The 19,853-nt window shown below is 53.6% G+C and overlaps 2 protein-coding genes across 4 annotated transcripts in view; both read right to left on the reverse strand.

The window, feature by feature from the left end:
• OTUD5 (OTU deubiquitinase 5) overlaps positions 1 to 7,968 on the reverse strand; it is a 28,859-nt gene extending 20,891 nt beyond the window's left edge. Inside the window, exon 1 of one of the 3 annotated variants that reach the window (XM_036839969.1) lies at positions 6,290 to 7,968. In XM_036839969.1, coding sequence (XP_036695864.1) covers positions 6,290 to 6,889 — 600 coding nt within the window. In that variant the 5' untranslated portion in view covers positions 6,890 to 7,968. The remainder of the gene's footprint in view (positions 1 to 6,289) is intronic. The other 2 variants (XM_036839967.1, XM_036839968.1) reach the window with 2 other exon arrangements.
• A 2,354-nt stretch (positions 7,969 to 10,322) lies between these two features.
• On the reverse strand, positions 10,323 to 18,544 carry KCND1 (potassium voltage-gated channel subfamily D member 1). The gene is made up of 7 exons (XM_036839150.1): positions 18,434 to 18,544; positions 15,842 to 17,085; positions 13,964 to 14,126; positions 13,778 to 13,861; positions 13,591 to 13,689; positions 13,069 to 13,319; positions 10,323 to 11,615 (listed from the first exon to the last, which is right to left on the reverse strand). The coding sequence occupies exons 2-7, from the start codon at positions 16,960 to 16,962 to the stop codon at positions 11,387 to 11,389; spliced, it is 1,947 nt and encodes a 648-aa protein (XP_036695045.1). The 5' UTR covers positions 16,963 to 17,085; positions 18,434 to 18,544; the 3' UTR covers positions 10,323 to 11,386.
• Positions 18,545 to 19,853: the final 1,309 nt, after the last annotated feature.

Here is a 19,853-nt window from a genome sequence, read left to right on the forward strand (position 1 = left end):
CTACTGGTCCAAAGGCACAACAGAAGTTGAAGCAGGCTGTGGGACCCAACTGACTTAGGTTTCAATCCAACTCCACTAATTATTAGCCATGTGATGAACTGCTCTGAGCCACAGTTTTCCAATCTGTGAAATGGGATAACAAGCCTCCCAATAATAGGGATACTGGGAAGACTCAAATATTATAGGACTTCGCCCAGTATGAGAGCACTTAATGAGCTCCCTTCCTTGCCCTGGAAGGGAAACAAGAACACCCCTGTAGTAGGCTGAATAATGACCACCCAAAGACATCAGGCCCTAATCCCTGGAACCTGTAAATGTTACAGGAAGAGGATCTTTGCAAATGTGGTTAAGAATCTTGCGATGGGGAGATTATCTTGGAGTATCAGGGTAGGACCTAAATGCAATCACGAGTGTCCTTAGAACAGCAGAGGAAGACCTAATACAGACAGAAGAGGAGACCACCCATACACAGAGGAGAAGCAGGCAGAGATCAGAGTGATGTGGTCAAAAACCAAGGAATGGGAGCAGCCACCAGAAGCTGGAAGAGGACTGGATTCTCCCATAGAGCCTGTGGAGTGAGTGTGGCCCTGCCAACACCGTGATTTGGGCCCAGTGAAACTGATTTCGGACTTCTGGCCTCCAGAGCTGTGAGAGAATAAATTTCTGTTGTTTTAAACCACCCAGTTTGTGGTAATTTGTCACAGCAACCACAGGAAACAAATACAAACTCCTTGTAGCACTCCCTTGTGTGAGCTGTGAGGCAACGTGGCAATGCTCACATCCCACAGGATCCACCCTGTTTGCATCCCCCCAGGGAAAAGGGTTAGAATTAAGGCTGCAGGGGCCTGGAATCCCCCCTCCCAGCCTGGGAAGCTGCTGACTCTGTCTATTGATGAATGAGTTGCCACTGAAACGGGGAGGAGGCAGGGGGAGATGGCAGCAGCAGTGGCAGCTCATGGACAGATGTCTTCCCAGAACCCACGGCCAAGAGGTTTTTAGTATTCTGGGCTACACAGCTCTGTCCCAGCAAGCCTGGTGCCAAGACCACCCCTCTCTCCCCCAAAATACCCAGGAACACTGGCTCTGCTCCACGGGCTAAACATAGGCAACCCATCCAATGAGAAACAGACAGACACACTGCTAAGGACTAACACAAGCTCTCCAGGGCAGAGGAATCGGAAAAGAGCAAAAGGCTCCAAACCTACTGCCAGGCCACTGGGGTGGGGGGTGGGGGGGATTAAAAAACGAAGATTCTATTATTCTGCAACAAAAAGAAAGAATAAAAAACGAAGATTCTATTATTCTGCAACAAAAAGAAAAGTCCTGATGCATGCTACAACATGGATGAAGCTTGAAAACATTATGCTAACTGAAAGAACGAAGTCACAAAGGACTGCATGTTGTATGATTCCATTTATATGAAATATCCAGAAAAGACAAATCAATCAAGACAAAAAGTAGATTAGGGCTTCCCTGGTGGTGCAGTGGTTGAGAATCTGCCTGCTAATGCAGGGGACACAGGTTCGAGCCCTGGTCTGGGAAGATCTCACATGCCACAGAGCAACTAGGCCCGTGAGCCACAACTACTGAGCCTGCGCATCTGGAGCTTGTGCTCCGCAACAAGAGAGGCCACGATAGTGAGAGGCCTGCGCACCGCAATGAAGGGTGGCCCCCGCTTGCCACAACTAGAGAAAGCCCTTGCACAGAAACGAAGACCCAACACAGCCAAAAATAAATAAATAAATAAAATAAAAAATAAAGGAATTCCTTAAAAAAAAAAAAGTAGATTAGTGGTTGTCAGAGGCCGAGAGGGGATGAGGGGATGGGGGATGATGATGATGCAGGGTTTCTTTCTGAGGTGAAAAAAATGTTCTAAAATTGACTGATTGTGGTGATGGATGTACAACTCTGTGAATACACTAAAAGTCACTGAATTGTACACTTTGAACTGGTGAACTGCATGATGTGTGAATTATATCTCAAGAAAGCTGTTAAAAACACACACACAGGGAGCTTCCCTGGTGGCGCAGTGGTGAAGAATCTGCCTGCCAACGCAGGGGACACGGGTTCGAGCCCTGGTCCGGGAAGATCCCACATGCCGCGGAGCAACTAAGCCCATGCGCCACAACTACTGAGCCTGCGCTCTAGAGCCCGCAAGCCACAACTGCTGAGCCTGCGTGCCACAACTACTGAAGCCTGCATGCCTAGAGCCCGTGCTCCGCAACAAGAGAAGCCACTGCAATGAGAAGCCCGTGCACTGCAACGAAGAGTACCCCCGCTCACTGCAACTAGAGAAAGCCCGCACGCAGCAACAAAGACCCAACGCAGCCAAAAATAAATAAATAAATAAATAAAATTAAAAAAAAAAAACACACACACACAGGGACTTCCCTGGCGGTCCAGTGGTTAAGACTCCACGCTTACACTGCAGGGGGTGCAGGTTCAACCCCTGGTCAGGGAACTAAGATCCCATATCCCGAGCGGTGAAGCCAAAAAGTAAAAACAACAACAACAAAAGAAAACAAAAAACACACACACAAAGGCCTACAGCACTGGCTGGGGAGAGGGAAGCTGGTAACTGCTTGAAACTTCATAGCATACTCCCAAAAGCTAAGGGGCCCCGCTCAAAACTTTCACAATGAATGGGGGGAGTAGGGAGCAGAGAATTAAAGAGATTACAAGTAGCTTCAGAGCAATGAGTACAACCTCCCTCCTCACCACTACCCATTTTACGGATGGAGAAACTGAGGCCCAGAAAAAGGAACTGCCAGAAGATACAGGACTCAAACCCAGACCACCCAGACCACCCAGGCAGAGACCACTTCCTGCTATACCACTCTGCCTCCTCACCAGAGGAATCAGCAGGTTCCTAGAAGCCAAATGAAGGGTCTTTGCCAACAAAGATCAGTTGTTGCAAAGGCTCCTAGGAAGAACCCAGATGATCCTGGGGAAACTTCAAGAGCAGAATCAGCCAAGGTCCAAGGTGGGCCATGTCAGGTATTCAGACACTCACTTGGGCATGGGTGGACTTTTGGCAGCTAAGCAGGAGATCCTGGGATTTGAACTCAGGCCTGCCAGCTCCAAAGCTTAAACTTTTTCTACACACAACCCTACCTCCAAACCATCCAAGAGGTCTCCCAACAGGCAACCCCCGAGTTTATTCACCACAGCAGAGCTGGCCACAAAAATCACTGTCTGCCAACCCTGAGCCTCACACTGACCAGGCCACTTGTCCTGACCACCAAGCTTGGATGGTTGAGAGGGAACACAGGGGCAGGGGAGAGAGGAGAGGAACCCAGTTCTGCCTCGAAAGACACCTACCGTTCCCTGTCACCTCCAGGCCCAAAGGGCTTTGGTGTGAGCTCCCTAAAATCCCAAAGCTAAACAATACCTAACCAGCTCCTTACCTGACCAAAGAGAAAACTGTGGCCCAGAGAGCACAGGCAGAACTATTCTGGTTCATCCAGAAAAGCCCCATCAGAGCCAGGGTGGGAACCCAGGCATCCTGGCTTCAGTGCCAGGTCCACCTTCTCCCACCACTTCAGCACACAGGCCCCCTTCACAAAATGCCCTGTGAGGTCCTCAAGCTCAGGACGCTCTCAAGCCATTCTTTTCATAGGGGAGACTCTCGGCAAGGCAGCCATACCTGGGAAAGGAAACCCCTGACGACACCACCTTCCTAGCACTGGGACCCCCAGGGTGTCAAAAGGGCTCCTAAAAGCAGTAGATACAGTAACAGCATCAGGACAGACAAGAAGTCTGAGTAGTCACAAGGACCGGATTCACCATCTGGGCTCCCTCTCAACAACTCCCCTCTTTCCCAAGGATCTAACTGGCCTCTGGGTTACAAATGCCCTCAGTGACGGTTCAGGACCAAGCCTAGGGCAGCAGGAAGAATCTCCCCTCTTTTCATCCCCAAGTTCAACCAGGTGAAGCAAAAAGAAGCATCTTCTTCCTCCCTTTGTCCCAAGAAGTGGGAGGACAGGAAGCCTCTCCTCCGTCATTGGGAAGGGAAAGTATCATGCAACCACAGAGCTTTACTTCCATGTTCTTATGGGAACAATTACAAGGGAGGGACCCCTAGCCCAGGAGATGCAAAGGGGATGTAAGGAGGTGTCTTTCTAGTCACCATGGCAGCACATGACTTTCTCTCTGTTCCTGGGACTCCTCATTTCTCTGGAGAAGGAAAGGCACACTTTACTGCAACCAGGGAGAAGAAACAACTCCTGGTCCTCACCCTGGCAGATGATTTATCCTGCCTGGAGAAGTAGTAATGCATGGAAAGGGAACAAGGACGGGGGCTCAAAACCAGGCCCTGGCCCCCATGAAGTACAGAAAGATTTACCTGAACCAAGAGGGAGAGGAATGTGGGTAGAGAATTTCCTGCAGTGGGGATGTCCCAAACCCCTTCCCTGTCTCTGGGAAGAAAAAAGCTTATTGAAACCAATTCAGAAAGCTCAGAATATTTCCCTGATCCAGGAAATTAGAAGCATAGCTGGGTCAGGGAGAGACTCAACACATCTCCTAGTTCTTGAGGGTAGGCCTCAGTCCTCACATCCCCAGTACCTGACAACTTTCTCACAGAAAGTAAGGAGAACTTCCTAGCCTGAGCAGGCTCAGGTAGGGAGTTCTTATGACTGTGAAAAGCATCCAGGTCCTTCTGTCCAATGGGGGAGGCCTCAGGCCACATTGGGGAGGACTTCCCATCCCTCTCCCTGGTGAGAAAGGATTGCCTGGTTGGGGGGGAAGGGAGGGGAGGAGGAGGCTCATACCCAAGGGGGGAGCTCAAGCCCCTCCCTAAGGTGAAGGATCTCTTGTCCCAGAGGGGAAGCTCAGGCCCCTGCGAGGAGGCTCAGACTCTTTCCCCCAGAATCCCACCTTACCCATGTCCCCAAGAGTAATGAGCAGCCCGCAGGACTTAGTTCAAAGTGGAAGGGGGGCTTAGGCTCAAGTCCCCAAGGCATGAAATCTTATGCCCCCAAAAGGCCTCTAAGACTGGGGTACACGTATGCTGAGAGAAAGTTCAAACTCATGAGGGGAGATGCGGAACCCTATTCCCCAGGGACTCTACCCATGCCCCAAGGGAAGGGTCTCAGGGCTCAAATCTGCAGGGGAGACCTCCTGTTCCTGAGAAGTACCTTTAAGTTGCTTGAGGGGGAAGCTTGGACCTCACCTCTAGAGACACACTGGTCACTGAGGTATGTATGCATCTCTTGTCCTTGAGGGAAAGCTCAAGAGTCCTCGGCACAGTGAGTCTCAGATGGCCAAAGAGAATACTCAGACCACTCCCTGAGGAGAAAAGTCCCCTAAAGACCTCTGTGGAGGGGTATCAGTTTCCTGAAGAGGCTTCAGACCCAGTCTCTGAAAGCCCCAGTCCATAAGCAGGGGGAATCCTAGGTTCCAGTATCCGAAACAGTGAGTCCCATTTTCTTGAAGAAAGGTTCAGGCCTGGTGCTGGGGGGCGGGAGTGTCTAGACCTTAAAAAAAGCTTAAGCTCCTAGAGAGAAATTCAGACTCTTGCCTCCAAAGAGGTCTCAGACCTCTTAGAAAAAGCACAGACCCTTGTCACTTAGAAGGGGATGAATCTCATGTACCCTAGGAGACTTTCTGGTCCCAGGGTGTTGGTTTTGACCCTTGTTCCCATAGGGAAGGGGATCTTAGGGGGGTATGTATGTGTGTCAGGCCCTTGACTTCCAGAAGAGGGAGTCTCAGACCCCACTGCTGCATGGTCCTGTGCTGTATCCCCCTGAGAAAAAGAAGGGGGTTGTCCTATATAGAGTGTCTCAGACCCCTGAAACGGTTTTGGTATCTTGGGGACACTCATATCTCTGAGATCTCCACCTTACTTGTATTCCCTGGAGAAGAAGTCTTAGACTCTTATCCCAGAGAAAAAGAAATCTCAAGTCACTGAACACAGACCAAGGTCCTTTGGAGAGTCATGAGACTCCCCTCTCAGGAGGCATTCCATCTTGCCTGTCTCTCCTGGGGAGTCCCTACCTATTGGCCCTACACGATGAGGTCCCTGGGCCCAGAATGACAACTACGGGCGCTAGAAGACACCACAGACCCCGCTTTTAAGTCCTCCATCTTATCTGGGGCCTCTAACCCCAAGTCCTTGGCGGGGGAAAGAGGATCTCTCACACCCCCACTACCAGAGAAAAAAGTGCCAGGCTCAGAGAGAAGACAAAGGCCCCTTGGAGCGATCTCAAATAGCCTTCCTTGGGTCCCTACCCAGTCTGGGCATCCCGTCCACCACACCCAGTCACCCGTCACCCCCCCCCCCCCATACCTGCTCGACGGTGGCGGGGTCCATGGCCTCGATGCGCGCTGCAGCCGCTTCATACTCATCCTCACTGTTGTAACCTGCGCCGACTTCCTCACGCTCAGGACTTGCCCCGCCAACCGCGCCAACCCCAGGGGCTTGACGCCGCCGCTTGCTGTGACCCGGCCCAGAGCAGCAGCCGCCCACGCCCACGGCACTGCCCACGCCCACCACCACGCCCGCCGCGCCCACGCCCACGCCCGTTGCCGTGGCACCCAACGCGTCACCGGGACCGCCGCCGGGACCGCCGGGGCCCCCGCAAGGAGGAGGAGAGGCCTGCTGTGGCCGGGGGCCTGCCACGGCGCCAGGCGGCACGGCCAGCGCCCAGCGATGGAGGGCACCCGGTGGCCCCGGGAGCGGGCCCTGAGGCGGTGGCGAGGCTCGAGGACGGGCGCCAACGACGCCCGAGTCACGGTCGCGATCGCCGCCGCCCACACCCGTGCCGCCGCCGCCCACGCCTACACCCCCGCCGCGGCGAGGCGCCGGGGGCAGCGGCCCGGGCGGCGGCGGCTCGTTGGTGGGGTCGGCGTCGGGAGGCGGCGGTTTCTTTTTGGGGAGAATAGTCATGGCGGCACCGCCGAGTACCCCCCACCAAACTCGGCGCGGGGCACGCCGGGAGAGGACCCGGATAAGGGGGGCTACAGTGGTGCGCGAAGCACGACGGGATCGCCGGGACCCGGATAAAGAGATCGAGGCACCGGTTCTCGAACCGTCGGCGGCGCGCGGGTCACGCGGCCGGTGAACCTGGATGTGAAGTCCAAGATGAAGGCACCGCGGCGAGCTTGTCGTAGCCTTCTCTCCAAGTCCAGCAAGTTTATTGCTACGCTCGTTCCGGCCTTCGGCTTCAAAGGAAACAGAACCAAAACAAGCACCTCTTCGCCCCGCCCCCTCGCAGGTTCTTGAACTACCGGGTGGGGCCCGGGGCGTTGCGCAGGCGCGCCGGGGCACAGCCCCGCCTCTCGCTCGGAAGTACGTGGGCAAAATCTTCACCGCCGCCACAACAATTGAGGGCACCAACCAATCGAAGCGGTTGCGTGGGTCCTCGATGATGCCCACGAGCCAATCAGAAGCGAACGATCGCCCTCCCCTGCCCTCTGTCTCAGATTTCAGTCAAAGTCGGCACCCTTGTTCCTTGCCTTTCGTCTCGGTCCCGTTGTGCTGTTGTCTCCCCGAAGCTCTGACTCGCAGGCGAGGGCACTGCAACAGGACAGCGTGGCCTGCCCCGCGCACGACAGTTTTTAAATCGCCTCCCTTCCGGGCTTCCAACTTGGCCCCAGTCAGCCGGACTGACTGGAAAATATCAACACTCCCAGAGCTTAGCTAGCCCCTGAAGCGTCACTTCCGTTTCCACCCACCAGAAATCCGCATCCAGTAGAGAGGCGGGCACGGCTTCACCCTGGCAACAGGCCGAGTTCTGCGGTGATTGGTTAAGACATGCCACCACTCAAGTCGAACGGGCCAACCTTGGGACAGACGTGCACCATTGGGACAGTGGGTGTTTGGGAAGTAGACACGCCCACTCTGGCACCGGCGCACTAGTGCCCTCGCGTTGACCTCCCCGCCCCTGTGGCTAGCGCGCAGGCGCGGCACAGCCTTTTTCCCCCCCCCCCCACAACAACTCCCCCCAACTGTGTTTACCTGAATCGAGCAAAGTTTATAAACCAGCTCTGTCAGCAACCAGCGTCTCGCAATAAGGTTGGTAAAATTTCTGCTACTGAACGGATGGAGAGCTATAAGCTAATCCTACCTGTGCCCCTCCTGAGTGATCTCTGGCAAGTCATTTAACAGCCACCCCATCCTCAATTTCTACTTCTCTGTAAAATGGCAATGATAATCCCAATTTAAGGATCAGAGGTTAATGCTTGCAAAGGGTCTGGTGCTGTGCCTGGCATCTAGTAAGTGCTCAGTAAATTAGTCTGCACTGCAGTGCAGTGGAAAGAATCCCAGGCTTTGGAGTCAGGAAGACCTCAGTCCCAGGCACGGTGGACCATTACCAACTGTATGACCTTGAGGAGGTCACTGTGTCTCAAATTTGAGGTTACCCATGTGTAAAACGGGATAATGCCTGCCCAGCCTACCTCAGGGAGTAGTTATGGAGTTGAGATGAGCTCATGAACCAAGAAGTTGTTGTGAGAGGTGAGGGCTCCCTGCCAGTCTTAGGAGCCAAGCCATACACAGGCCATCAGAAAGCTCTTCTGAGTGCCACCTAACCTTCTCCCTTCAGATGCCAACCCTAGCTGAAGTTCTTCCCTGTAGGGTGTTAGTAATAAACAGACTATGGTGGTGTTTTCTGCTCATGAGACTTAATGGGAGGAGAAGACTCACGTTTACTGGGCTTATTGTGTTTAGGACACTGTGCCAAATGCCTGTGCACATTATCACATTGAATCTTCTCAGGACCGTCTTACTTGATACATGTACCCCACTCCCTACTCAATATTTGTCCAGCACTACACACCTAAAACTGAACTTATGATAATAATTGTAGTTAACCTTCACCAAGTACTTACTATGTGCCTGTCACTGTGTGCTCAACAGCTTTGATGTTCCCTTTGACAGTGAATGAATGGCACCCCCTACAGCCTTTGCCCAAGGCAGAAACCTGGGAGTCAACCCTGACTGCTCCCTCTTCCTCAACTCCCACGTACCTGTCAATCCTAAATCTTGCCAATCCTATCTCTGAAATCTCTTGACTTTCCAACTCTTACTGCCACGATCCCGTCTAAGCCACTGTCACCTGCCAACTCGGCAACTGCAAAAGCCTCCTCACTGTTCTTCCTCCCTCCAGGACTGGTTCTCTATAACCCACTCCCCACAGCCAGAATAATCCTTCTGAAACACAAAACTCGTGATGACTTTCCTGTTTATAAGCCTTCAGAGGTCCCCATCCATCATCCTTAGGATGAAGTCCACATGTGTATCATAGCTTCAAAGGCCTTTTGTGATTTGGCCTACCTCTACATCCTCACCCTCATCACAGTCTCACTCTCCTCATCAGCTGTGCGGAACCACTTCAGTTTCCCAAGGCCCTGAGCTGGTGCTCTAACCTCCAGGTCATTTCACATGCTGTTCCCTCTGCCTAAAACATTTTCACTCTTTTGTCTTTTGCCTGGCTAACTTTGACTCATTGTTCGGCCAGGTTAGGTTCTCTTGCCATCTATATGCTTCTGTAATCCACTAATCTTGGTTCTACTACACTATATTATAATTGCTTAATTGCCTTCCATGCTCACCTCTGTAGGTCAGAGATGATGTCTACTTTGCCCATTTTTGTACCCCTAGGGCTAGCACATGATATGCAGTTAATAAATATTTGGTGAATGAATGAATGATTATTTCACAGATTAGCAAACTGAGGCAAGAGAAGATAAGTGATTCTCTTACCCAGGGACTGGAATCCAGGTCAACCTGAATCCAAGGTCTGTCTTCTCTGTGCTCCATAGAGCTCAGTTACACTAGTCTAGTATATCCAGTAGTCCAGAAGAGAGAATACAGGTAGGGGACATCCACAAGGAAGGGGAATTCGCCAAACTGAGAGATGCTTTTCATCAGGGTTCAGTTCAGAGCTGTTTGCTGTCAGGAAGCCTGGGTTCAAGTCTCCTCTAACCAAGCGTGTGCTGCTTTGGGTCTCAGTTTCCCCATCTGTGAGTGAGGGGGCTAGAGCAGATTATGTCCATGGGGCATGTTTCAGGACCTCCTAGCCTACCTCACTGGCTGCAGATTCACCTCTTCGAGCACCCTCTTTCATTTCTCCTAGATCCCCATCTTCCACAACACACCAGCAACCATCGACCTCCCATACCTTTTCCCATAGCAGCCCTTCTACTAGTTAAAAGGAATTGAAATTGGAGTATTTTCAACCCCTCCAGCCCAACCCAGCCCCAAACCCACAGAGCCAGGAGGTGCTCATCCTCATCTCTCCTCTCAGGTTTTATTGACTGATGGAAACTACATCTTTGTCAGCCACCAGCTCCACAGGGACAGTGCTGGGGACAGGGAACCTGAGATGATACCAGATTTCAGCCTGAGAGCAGACAGAGAGTTCCGGAAGGTGACCGAAGAGGGAGAAGAGAGAGGGATATGTGAACAGGCATTGTCGGGGAGGAGGAGGAGATCAAGAAGTTCCTCCTGCCTCCTACAACTCCCAGAGCTCAGGAACAACCCAGGCCTCAGCCCCTGCCACTTCTGGACTCCTGCCCAAGAACATGGAATCAGCCCATGATCTCCAAACACAGCCCAGCTCTTGCCAGCTGCCAGGCTTTTATCTCAGCCAGTCCAGACTCCAGCCCAACCCAGGAAGGAAGCAAGCCAGAGAAGAGAGAAGGAGGAGTAGTTAGAGGTGGCCCCTATGATTAGGGCAGATGTAAATACTGCAGCAAACTGGGCAGAGGCTTTGCATAATGTCACGGCAGCAGCTGCTATTGCTAGAGTTTGCTGGGGGCCCAGTGGAGGACGGGGTTGCGGGGACCCGTTTCCAGCAGCCAGGGAAGGGGGGTGGTGTTTGTGCTATCTGTGTGTGTTGGGAAAGGCAGCCTGACCCCTGAACCAAGGTCACTGCTGAGGCCACAGCCCATGAAGCCTGTGGTTGCATTCCAAGCTTCGGAATTTGAGAGTTGTTGGGCCCGGTGGAGGGTGGGGACTTCTTCTAGAGGCCAGATCAGAAGTGAGGGTTCTCTTCTCTGAACCCCCAAACGTCCACAGCTCAGCCAGAGAGAAGAGGAAGTTTCACCTCTTCTTCTTGGGCCAGAACTCCTGAGGGGAGGAGCATGCAGGAGGCCCGCTTGGGTAGAGGGGCCAGTCCCAGTGTGCTGGGGCAAGGAGGCTGGGGGCCTGAGGAAGTCCAGTGCTTCAGCTCCCACAAGGAAAACTGTCTGGGGTAGGGGAAGTTTCCCTTTCCCTGGCTATTTCCCCACCAGGTGGGCCATTCCATGGAACTCCATTGCATAGTTCTCAGTGGGGGGCAGAAGGGGTCTCCAGGCTGCCCTTCTCTGCATCCCCAAAATATGGCTTTGGAAGGGAGCCTCCAAGAATTGGGAGAGCGCTCTGGATGGGCAGGCCCATCCCTCAGAGGGAAGAGATCTTGACAGTCTCGGGAAGGAGGCAAGGGGTACCCAGGCTGGAGTTCCTGAGGGTGCTGCTGGCCCCACTGCCACCACCGCCAGGGGAGGAAGGTTGGCTCTCATCTGGGGTGTTGGCAGGAGGGGTGGGGATACTGATGATGGCAGCCACGAAGTCCCGGCTGTCGCAGTTCAAGTCAAGGCTGTCATGGGGCTTGGCATTGAGGCTTGAGCGGCTGTGGATAAGGGTGGGAAGATGGAAGGTTCTTAAAAAGTCATCTTAATACTTGCCACGACAATCATGACATTTATTGAGTGCCTACTGGGTCCCTGGCACTGTGCTAAATGCTTCCCCTGCGCCCTCAATTATGGTGGTGCAGAGTGAGGGCTCTGGAGTCAAATAGTCCTGATCCCACTTCAACCACGCTAAACCTCTGTTCTCTCATCTGTAGCATGGGAATAACAATGTTTTCTACCTCACAGAGATGTTGTGGAGATTAAATAAGATAATAAATGATACAAAGTGCTCAGAGTAGTGTCTGCAACATAATGAGCACACACATAAAAGTGTTATCTATTGTGGTTACTCCTCGCAGTGCCAGAGTCCTCACAACAGTCTACTGTAAGATCTACACAATCTGGTCCCTGTTCCTTTCTGATTTTACCTCCTACCACTCTCCCTCTCACTCACTCCACTCTACTCACAGAAGCTTCCTGGCTGTGTCTCTAACATGCAGACCCATTCCTGCCTCAGGGCCTTTGCACAGGCTGTTTGCTCTGCCTGGAAAGCTCTCCCTCTAGGTATCCACATGGCTCATTCCCTCTCCTCCGTCAGATCTCAGCTCAGATGTCACCTCAGCAAGACCTTCCCTGACCACACTGTTAAAACTGCATCACACGGGCTTCCCTGGTGGCGCAGTGGTTGAGAGTCTGCCTGCCAATGCAGGGGACACGGGTTCGAACCCTGGCCTGGGAAGATCCCACATGCCACGGAGCGGCTGGGCCCGTGAGCCACAATTGCTGAGCCTGCGCGTCTGGAGCCTGTGCTCTGCAACAAGAGAGGCCGCGATAGTGAGAGGCCCGCGCACCGCGATGAGGAGCGGCCCCCGCTTGCCACAACTAGAGAAAGCCCTTGCACAGAAATGAAGACCTAACACAGCCATAAATAAATAAATAAATAAATAAATAAATAAAAAACAACTTCCATTTGAATCACTTTTTCCGTTTATTACCAGTTTAGTTCAAAAAAAAAAAAACACTGCATCACACCCTGTTCTACACTCTCTATCCCCCATCCCTGATTTATTTTTCTCCTTGGCACTTAACACACTGCATCATCTGTGTATTTGTTTTTTAACTGTCTCATCTCACTAGAATAGAAGTTCCATAAGCTCAGGATTTCTGTCTGTTCTATTCACTGCCAAAATTGAACTAAACTCCTAAACTAAAGTGAATTCCAAAATGCCCCAAATTGTGCCTAGCATACAGTAGATGCTCAATAAATGTTTATTGAAAGTACAAATGAAAAATGAGGAGTTCCAGACAAGATAAGCCCAAGCTTCCAGCATGGAGGAGTTTGGGTTTGAGCTTGACTTGCTAGGAGGCCTGGAGTCATGAAATCTCAGACCCCTTGGTCCAAGCTCTGAGCTTCCCCGGGAGAGGGGTTGCACAGCAGGTCAGCGTGCTTACCTCTGAGGGGCAGGGCTCCTCCGCAGCCCTGCCAGCGTGTCCAGCTCCTGCATGCTGCCACGGCTGACCGAGGCAGTGGAGTTGGCAAGGCGGATGGCACGGCGCTTGGCTCTGCGGGGGCAGCAAGAGGATAGCAGGCTGCCAGGCCCCACTGGCTGGGAGGACACGGAGGTGCTGCGGCTGGTGCGGCCACCCAGCGAGACAGCGCCCAGGGCCTCACTGAAGGTTAGCTCATCCGTGAACTCATGGCACTGTGGGCAGAAGGGAGGCATGGTCACAGGGCACCACAAGGAAGCTGACCTCACCCCCAGGCCTTTGCTTAGGCCATTCCTTCCTTTCTGTAAGTCGCTCTCTCTTCCCTTCCCTTGCCCACCCTTCAAGGCTCAGCTCTACTGGGGCCTCTTCCAGGAAGCCCTGTGTGATTTCCACAATTAGTAGTGAGCCTCCCATCCCAGGAGGGAGCTGGCTTGGTGGCAAAGGGACCCCCTTCATTCTGCCACACCACCTCTCATTAGGCCTCACCGTTGTCTTCTCTAGACAATGCAGCAAGTGGTGATGTTGCTGCTCAAAGGCAGAACGGTTCCTGACACACAGCACCTGTTCTTCCCCACTGCTGCTGTCCTGGAGCGGATAGAGCAGAGGGATGAGGTCAGCACCTTCCTCCTCCCATCACTGCTCACCTCCCACCCCAATCCAGGCCCCTATCCACCTCAAGACCCCCGTTCTGCTTGTACTGCAGGAAGGCGTTGGTGGTACCACTCTTTGCCAACCGGATCCTTGCCAAGCGCACCTTCTACAGAGAGAGGAGGAGATAGAAGGTCAGGTGGGCAAACATAAGAGTAGACCGGCTTGGGGTGTGGGGAATAGGAGGTACTCAGATGGAAGGTGCAGTTACCTGCTGTGCTCGGCGCTTGTCAGCACGCTGGTTCTGGTGGTAGATGCGGCTAAAGTTGGACACAATGACTGGCACAGGCAGAGCAATGACCAAGACGCCACTGAGTGAGCAGATGGATCCGAAAATCTTGCCAGCAATGGTGCTGGGCACCATGTCTCCGTAGCTGGGGCCGGGGGAGGTAAGCCAAGGTCAAGAAAAATACCCACCCACCCCTCAGTCCCCCACTGCATCCCATCCAACTTGACTCACTCTGCGACCCTGGCCAGGCACTCAAACTCTCTGGTCTCAGTTTCTTGCTCTGCAAAAATTGGGGAATGACCTCTCTGGCCACCAGTGGGGGTCAAATGAGGAATGGGCCCTCAGCCCCTACTGTCTGCTGCCCCCATCCAAGCCGTGCACCGGGCATCTGAGTCAGCTGGAAATCTATTAATACCAAGCATAGGGGGGAAGGAGGAAGTCACAGGCAGTAAATATAGCCTCCCGGAGAGAGAGTCCCACCACCACAAGCCAGCTAAGGGGCTCTGAGTCCTGGGAGCAGTGCTCTGTTGGTTTTGCTTGTGTCTGTCTTACCTTCTCTAGGTAGCACCCCGTCTTATTCCCCCAGGGGAAGCCTTGAAACTGTCCTCATATTAAAAAATAGGGGGAAAGCCTTGAAACTCCTCCCTCCCTTTCTCCATACCACTCCCCCTCCCATGGAGATGGAGCAGAGCCAATCTTACCAACTTGTTTGGTTGGGGGTGGGGGGAGTGAAGCTCAGCAAGGTTCCATAACTGATTTGCTCAAAATCACACAGCATACTCTTGTTCTAACCACAGGACCAATCAGATCCCCTCCACAGAAACGCAGCCTCTGCAGTCTTCAGCCTCTAGGCCTTTGCCCCCAACCCCCTCCCCCAGGATGCCTCTTCCTTATTTCTTTACTTTGACTCATTTGAAAGTCTCTCCAACTTGGCCATTTCTGGCTCTGTGATGTGTCATCTCTGACTGTGTCCTCAACTATGAGACATCCTCCCAGGGTTGTTGTGAGGACTGAATAGGATAAAAAGACATCAAAATACCCAGTTCCAACCTGTTCTCAGTGCTCAGTATTTGTCAATACAATCCTGAAACTCCAACCAGAGTTAATTTCTACTTCTTAGAAACCTCAAATCAATTTTTCTGTTCTACTACTGAGGTACTGAGTAATCCCAATGTATCCGTTCAACAGATACTGAGCAGCAACTGCATACCTAATCCCAGTGATAGGAATTTAGAAAAGGACCACAGTATCTGCCCTAGACAATGTCTTTAAGAAAAACATGAGTTTGGTGATTTCATTTGATGCATTTATCCCATTTCCTCTCAAGGACTGGCAGTAAAAAAAAAAAAAATGATGCTGAAAATATCTTGTTCTGGGGAAACATCAAGGAATCACCGAGCCACAGAGGTAGTGCCCCACACAGCAGATGAATCTAAAGGGTTGAGAGACATGGGTCCTCAAGATGGAAAAAGGGGTGATAGAAAGCGAATATCTATTTATCCTGCACCAGAAACATTCAGATAACTTTCATAACCATGATGTCACTGAATCCCCTCTGGATGTTGAAGGGATCATCATTTCTCATTTTGCAGAGGGGAAAACTAGCCCAGAGAAAACAAGGTCAACAGAAAGAGTGCAGCTAAGACCATCGTTGAACCCAAGTCTCCTGACCTGAAAATTAAGGCATTGTCAGAGCTGGGAGGGATTTGGAGATTAATCCAACTCCCTCACTTTTTACAGATGACCAAATTGAAGTTCAAATAGAGAGAGAGAGATCATTTATCTAACCTTTTTAATTTTACAGAAAAGGTGAGTGTAATTGACTGATCGGGCAGCTCCCTACACAGGGTCTGCACTCACCCAAGTGTGGTCATGGTGACAATGGTATACCAGAAGGCCGCGGGGATGCTAGTAAAGTTGGTCTTGTTTGTGCCCTTCTCGGCATAAAACATAACAGTGGCGAAGATGATGATGGCCATGGTAAGGGAAAAGAGGAGAAAGCCCAGCTCAGAGGCACAGCTCTTGAGTGTGTAGCCCAGAATCCGCAAGCCCTGTGAGTGCCTGGAGAACTTGAAGATACGGAATACCCGGAACACCCGCAGGGTGACAAAGGCGCCCGAGACATCCTCGTTCTTGGGCACAAGGAGCCCGATGTAGTAGGGCAGGATGGCCACCACGTCGATGAGGCTCATTACACTCCGCAGGAAGCGGCAACGGCTAGGGGCCGCGAACAGCCGCAGAAGGTATTCACCTGTGAATATGAGTACACAGGCCGTGTCCATGCAGAAAAAGGCCAGCGGGAAGCGCTCGCCGCAGGGCTGCTCCCTCGGGGGCCGCCGTGCAGGGCCGCGGCACGGAATGGTCTCAACCACGTTGGCGATGACCGACACGGCGATGAAAAAGCCGGTAACGTAGTAGAAAACGAGGGCCGCGGTGCTCGTGTGTGGGTTCTCGAAGGCCCGCCAGAGCCGCTGCCGCAGGGAGCTGCCAGCCGGCAGGGATGGGCCGTCCCCGGCCTGCTCGGCCTCCTCGTCCTCCGCCAGGCGCTCAGCGTTCTCCTTCTTGCGGTCCCGGTACTCTTCGAGGCAGCAGTCGCCCACGAGCTCAGGCACCAGGCCATAGAAAGCCAGCTCTTCGTCAAAGGCCTGGATGCACTCCTGCCGTGGGCAGTGCAGTCGGCCCGTGCGGTAGAAGTTGAGCACGTGCCGGAACATGTCTGGGTCGCGATCAAAGAAGTACTCGCCTGAGTCGGCGTCATAGAAGAATTCCTTTTCAGAACTGCCCAGCAGAGTGTCTGGGTAGCGGTCCAGCGTGTTCTTCCAGGTCTCAAAGCGCCGTCCGCTCACGTTCACCACCAGAACCTCATCCCCTCGAGATGCCTTCACCCCCGGCGCGGGGGGCAGGGGCTGCTGGGCCAGGGGCAGCCAGCCCACCGCGGCCGCCCGTGCAAAAGGCAGCCATGTGGCCACGCCTGCTGCCATCCTGCCGCGCCCCAGGCCCACGGAGACTTGGGGGGGGGTGGCCTTTAGGAGAATGTGGCTGTCTCCAGGATGGTGGAGGCTTGGAGAGGCCCTGGGCCACTCGCACAAGGAAACTGGGGGTGTCTAGAGAGGCCAAGAGGAACCAGGAGGAGGAACTAGAGAGATGGGCAAGGGCTTGGGGGACATGTAGAGGGTCTTAGAGGGACCAGGGCGATGTCTTGAGGGAGTGAGAAGGGGCTAGGGGACATGGAGAGGAGCAGAAGAGGGGCGTCTAGAGGTGCCAAAAAGGATCTGAGGGAGTGTTTAGAGAGACTGAGATGATTCCAGAGGGGTCAGCACTGCCTGAGAGGTATCTGGGGGTGTCTAGGATGAAGCAAGAAACACTGGGAAGTTGTCCACACTCTCAAGAGTTCTGAGGGAAGGAAGAAGGGACTGGAACCGCTTAGTGGGGTTGGAGAGGGGGTCGGGGCATCCGGAGGGGTAGAAATGGAACCAGAGGTGTTTGCAAGAGGCTGAGAGTGTCTGGAGGGGGATTCTGAAGGAACTGAGAGAGGTGAGGAGGGTTGTCCAAACTCTCAAGACTTCTGGGGAGAAGATAAGGGGGTTGGAGCCCCTTTGTCGATCTAGGAAAGGGCTTGGTGCATCTAAGGGGTGGCTACAGAGCCAGGAGTTTGTAAAGAGGCTGAGAGGTGTCTTGGGAGTGCCTAGAGCTGCCAAGAATAGCCTGGGGGTGGGGTGTCCACACTCTACCGGAGTTCTGGGGAAGGAAGGAGAGGTGCGGCCCCCTAGCGGGGCTGGAGAAGGGGGTGGGGTATCTAAAGGGTTAGATATGGGGCCAGGTTATTTTTCAGAGGCTGAGAGGTGTCTGGTAGAGAAGGGTATCCAGGGGGGCTGAGAAAGCCTGGTCCACCCTCTCAAGAGTTCAGGGGGTAGGGAAGGGACCTGGAGAACCCCTCAGGGCTGGGACTCAACTGGAAGGAAGTTGGGCACAGCCCCAGAGCACCCAGAGAATCAAAAAAGACTAAGATAAGAGGAAGATGGGGTCCCCCTCAAAATGGGTTGGAGAGCAGGGTGGGGTGTTGAAAGGGTGTGTCTGCAGGGAGGGGGGCTCCTGGGCCTTACAGGAGCCCAGGAAGGCCGGGATCAGGCTGCGTCCCACCGTTGGGGGCTGGTCTGGGGAAACCACACCCCGAGGGGCTGGTGGTATGTGCTGGGCAGCGGCAGAAGCAGCAGCGGCAGCAGGACGAGAGGAGGAAGAGGAGAAGCAGCCACAGCCAGGCCTGGGAGAGGAGAAGGCAGCACAGGCAGGAGGAGGGGGCTGGGTCCCTGGAAGGAGGCTCTGGAAGGACAAGGTCCAGTAGGACGCGTGGGGACTGTCCCAGGATGGGCTAGGGCCTGGGGGCTGGACCAGGGAAGGACAAGGACAGCACTGTTGGTGGCCCCCTCCCCCTCCCCATAGGGCCGTCCTCACCTGTGTCCCCGCTGCAGCAGCGGCAACAGCGGTGGGGCTGAGGGTACCAAACACCGGAGCTCCTGCCCCACTCTGCAGAGCTGCCCAAGTTCTCCACCTCCTCTGGCTCTCTCTCCCCGCCCCTCTGAGCTTGCCGGGAGATGGAGAGAGAGGCAGGGAGGGGCCTCGTGGCTCCCAGAGCCCCCTCCCCTAGGACTGCCTGAGAGGGACCCTGGGGAGACTCCGCCTCCTACAAAGCTGGTTGGGCCTCAGTCGCGTCATCTGGAAAATGGGGGTGGCAGGGAGCTTTGCCAATTCTCCCCACCTCCTTCCTGGACTCCCCCCTCTTCCTGCCCAGATCCTACCCCCTCTGCCCCCAGGGGCCCCCACCCCCACCCGTCTGAATCAGCAGCACTTAGCAGATCCGATCGATGGGGAGGCGTCTGTTAATGGCCCCAGAGCGGGGAGTGCCACGGGGAATGATGCAGCGCTGTGTCCCCTCCCTGCCCCCTAGGCTGGAGAAGGGGGGGTGCGGGAAAACTGGTGGGGGGTGTTTCTCTAGAGGCCAGGCCCCCAAAGCTGCTCCCCAGTGGTGCTAGAGGGGTTAGAGTTCTGCTCTAACCAAGATCACTGCCGTGGGACTGGAGCACTGTCCTGTTTGCGGATGTGAAACGTCAGGGGGCGGGGGTGGGTAAGGGGAGTACAGATGGGGACAAGCCAGGTCCCACCTCCACAGCAGGTTCTCCCCCAGGCAGGCCCCACTCTTGAGGTGCAGTCTCCGTCATCTGTCCACATCCAGGAGCCTCAAATCATGCCTCCTCCGCTAGAGGGCTCTGCTCCTGGGTAGCAAGAGCACTGGGTACCAAGTGCCTCAGGCACGGGTGGGTTCAAGCCCCAGCTGTGCCACTGACTTATGTCCTTGAGCAAGTGACTTGCATTGTTCTTTTCTTTGTCGGATGCAGAGTTAGCCCAGCTTGATAGTGTCGTTGGGAGCAGTAAATGGAGTGATGTGAAAGGGGCATGGCACACAGAGGATGCCTTACCTTTAGCAGTTAAAGGTGTGTGGAAATGGGGGAGCAGTAATGCAGGGCCAATTTTTGCCTTTCAATGGATTTATCCATCCATGTAATCCCCCATTTGCTCATCACACTCCTGATTTGTCCATTTGTCCATCCCTCCTCCCACCCACCACCCACTTATCCATCCATTCTCCCCCTCACACAGCCAATTACTCTGTCCTTCCCTCTACCCACCCATCTGTCCATTTAGTCATTAATCCACCTACCTATTCACTCATCCATTTGTATATTCACCCCATCTACCCCTACCCATATGGATCCCCCACCACCCAACTATCTGTCCATCTATCCATTGTTCTATCATCTATTCACCTACTCTTTACTCTTCCCATTAGCTCATCCATCTATCTGCCCACTCATCC

This window comes from Balaenoptera musculus, chromosome X (genome assembly GCF_009873245.2).
Source record: "Balaenoptera musculus isolate JJ_BM4_2016_0621 chromosome X, mBalMus1.pri.v3, whole genome shotgun sequence".
Lineage (NCBI taxonomy): Eukaryota > Metazoa > Chordata > Mammalia > Artiodactyla > Balaenopteridae > Balaenoptera > Balaenoptera musculus.

Bases quoted from the DNA above. Each gene is read 5' to 3' on its own strand.
- KCND1 (XM_036839150.1), bottom strand. From the start codon at position 16,962: ATGGCAGCAGGCGTGGCCACATGGCTGCCTTTTGCACGGGCGGCCGCG. The intron at 13,690-13,777 runs GTGGATAGGGGC...TATCCGCTCCAG, and splicing joins AGCAGAACGGGGGTCTTGAG to GACAGCAGCAGTGGGGAAGA. The intron at 11,616-13,068 runs GTAAGCACGCTG...CCTTATCCACAG, and splicing joins AGGAGCCCTGCCCCTCAGAG to CCGCTCAAGCCTCAATGCCA.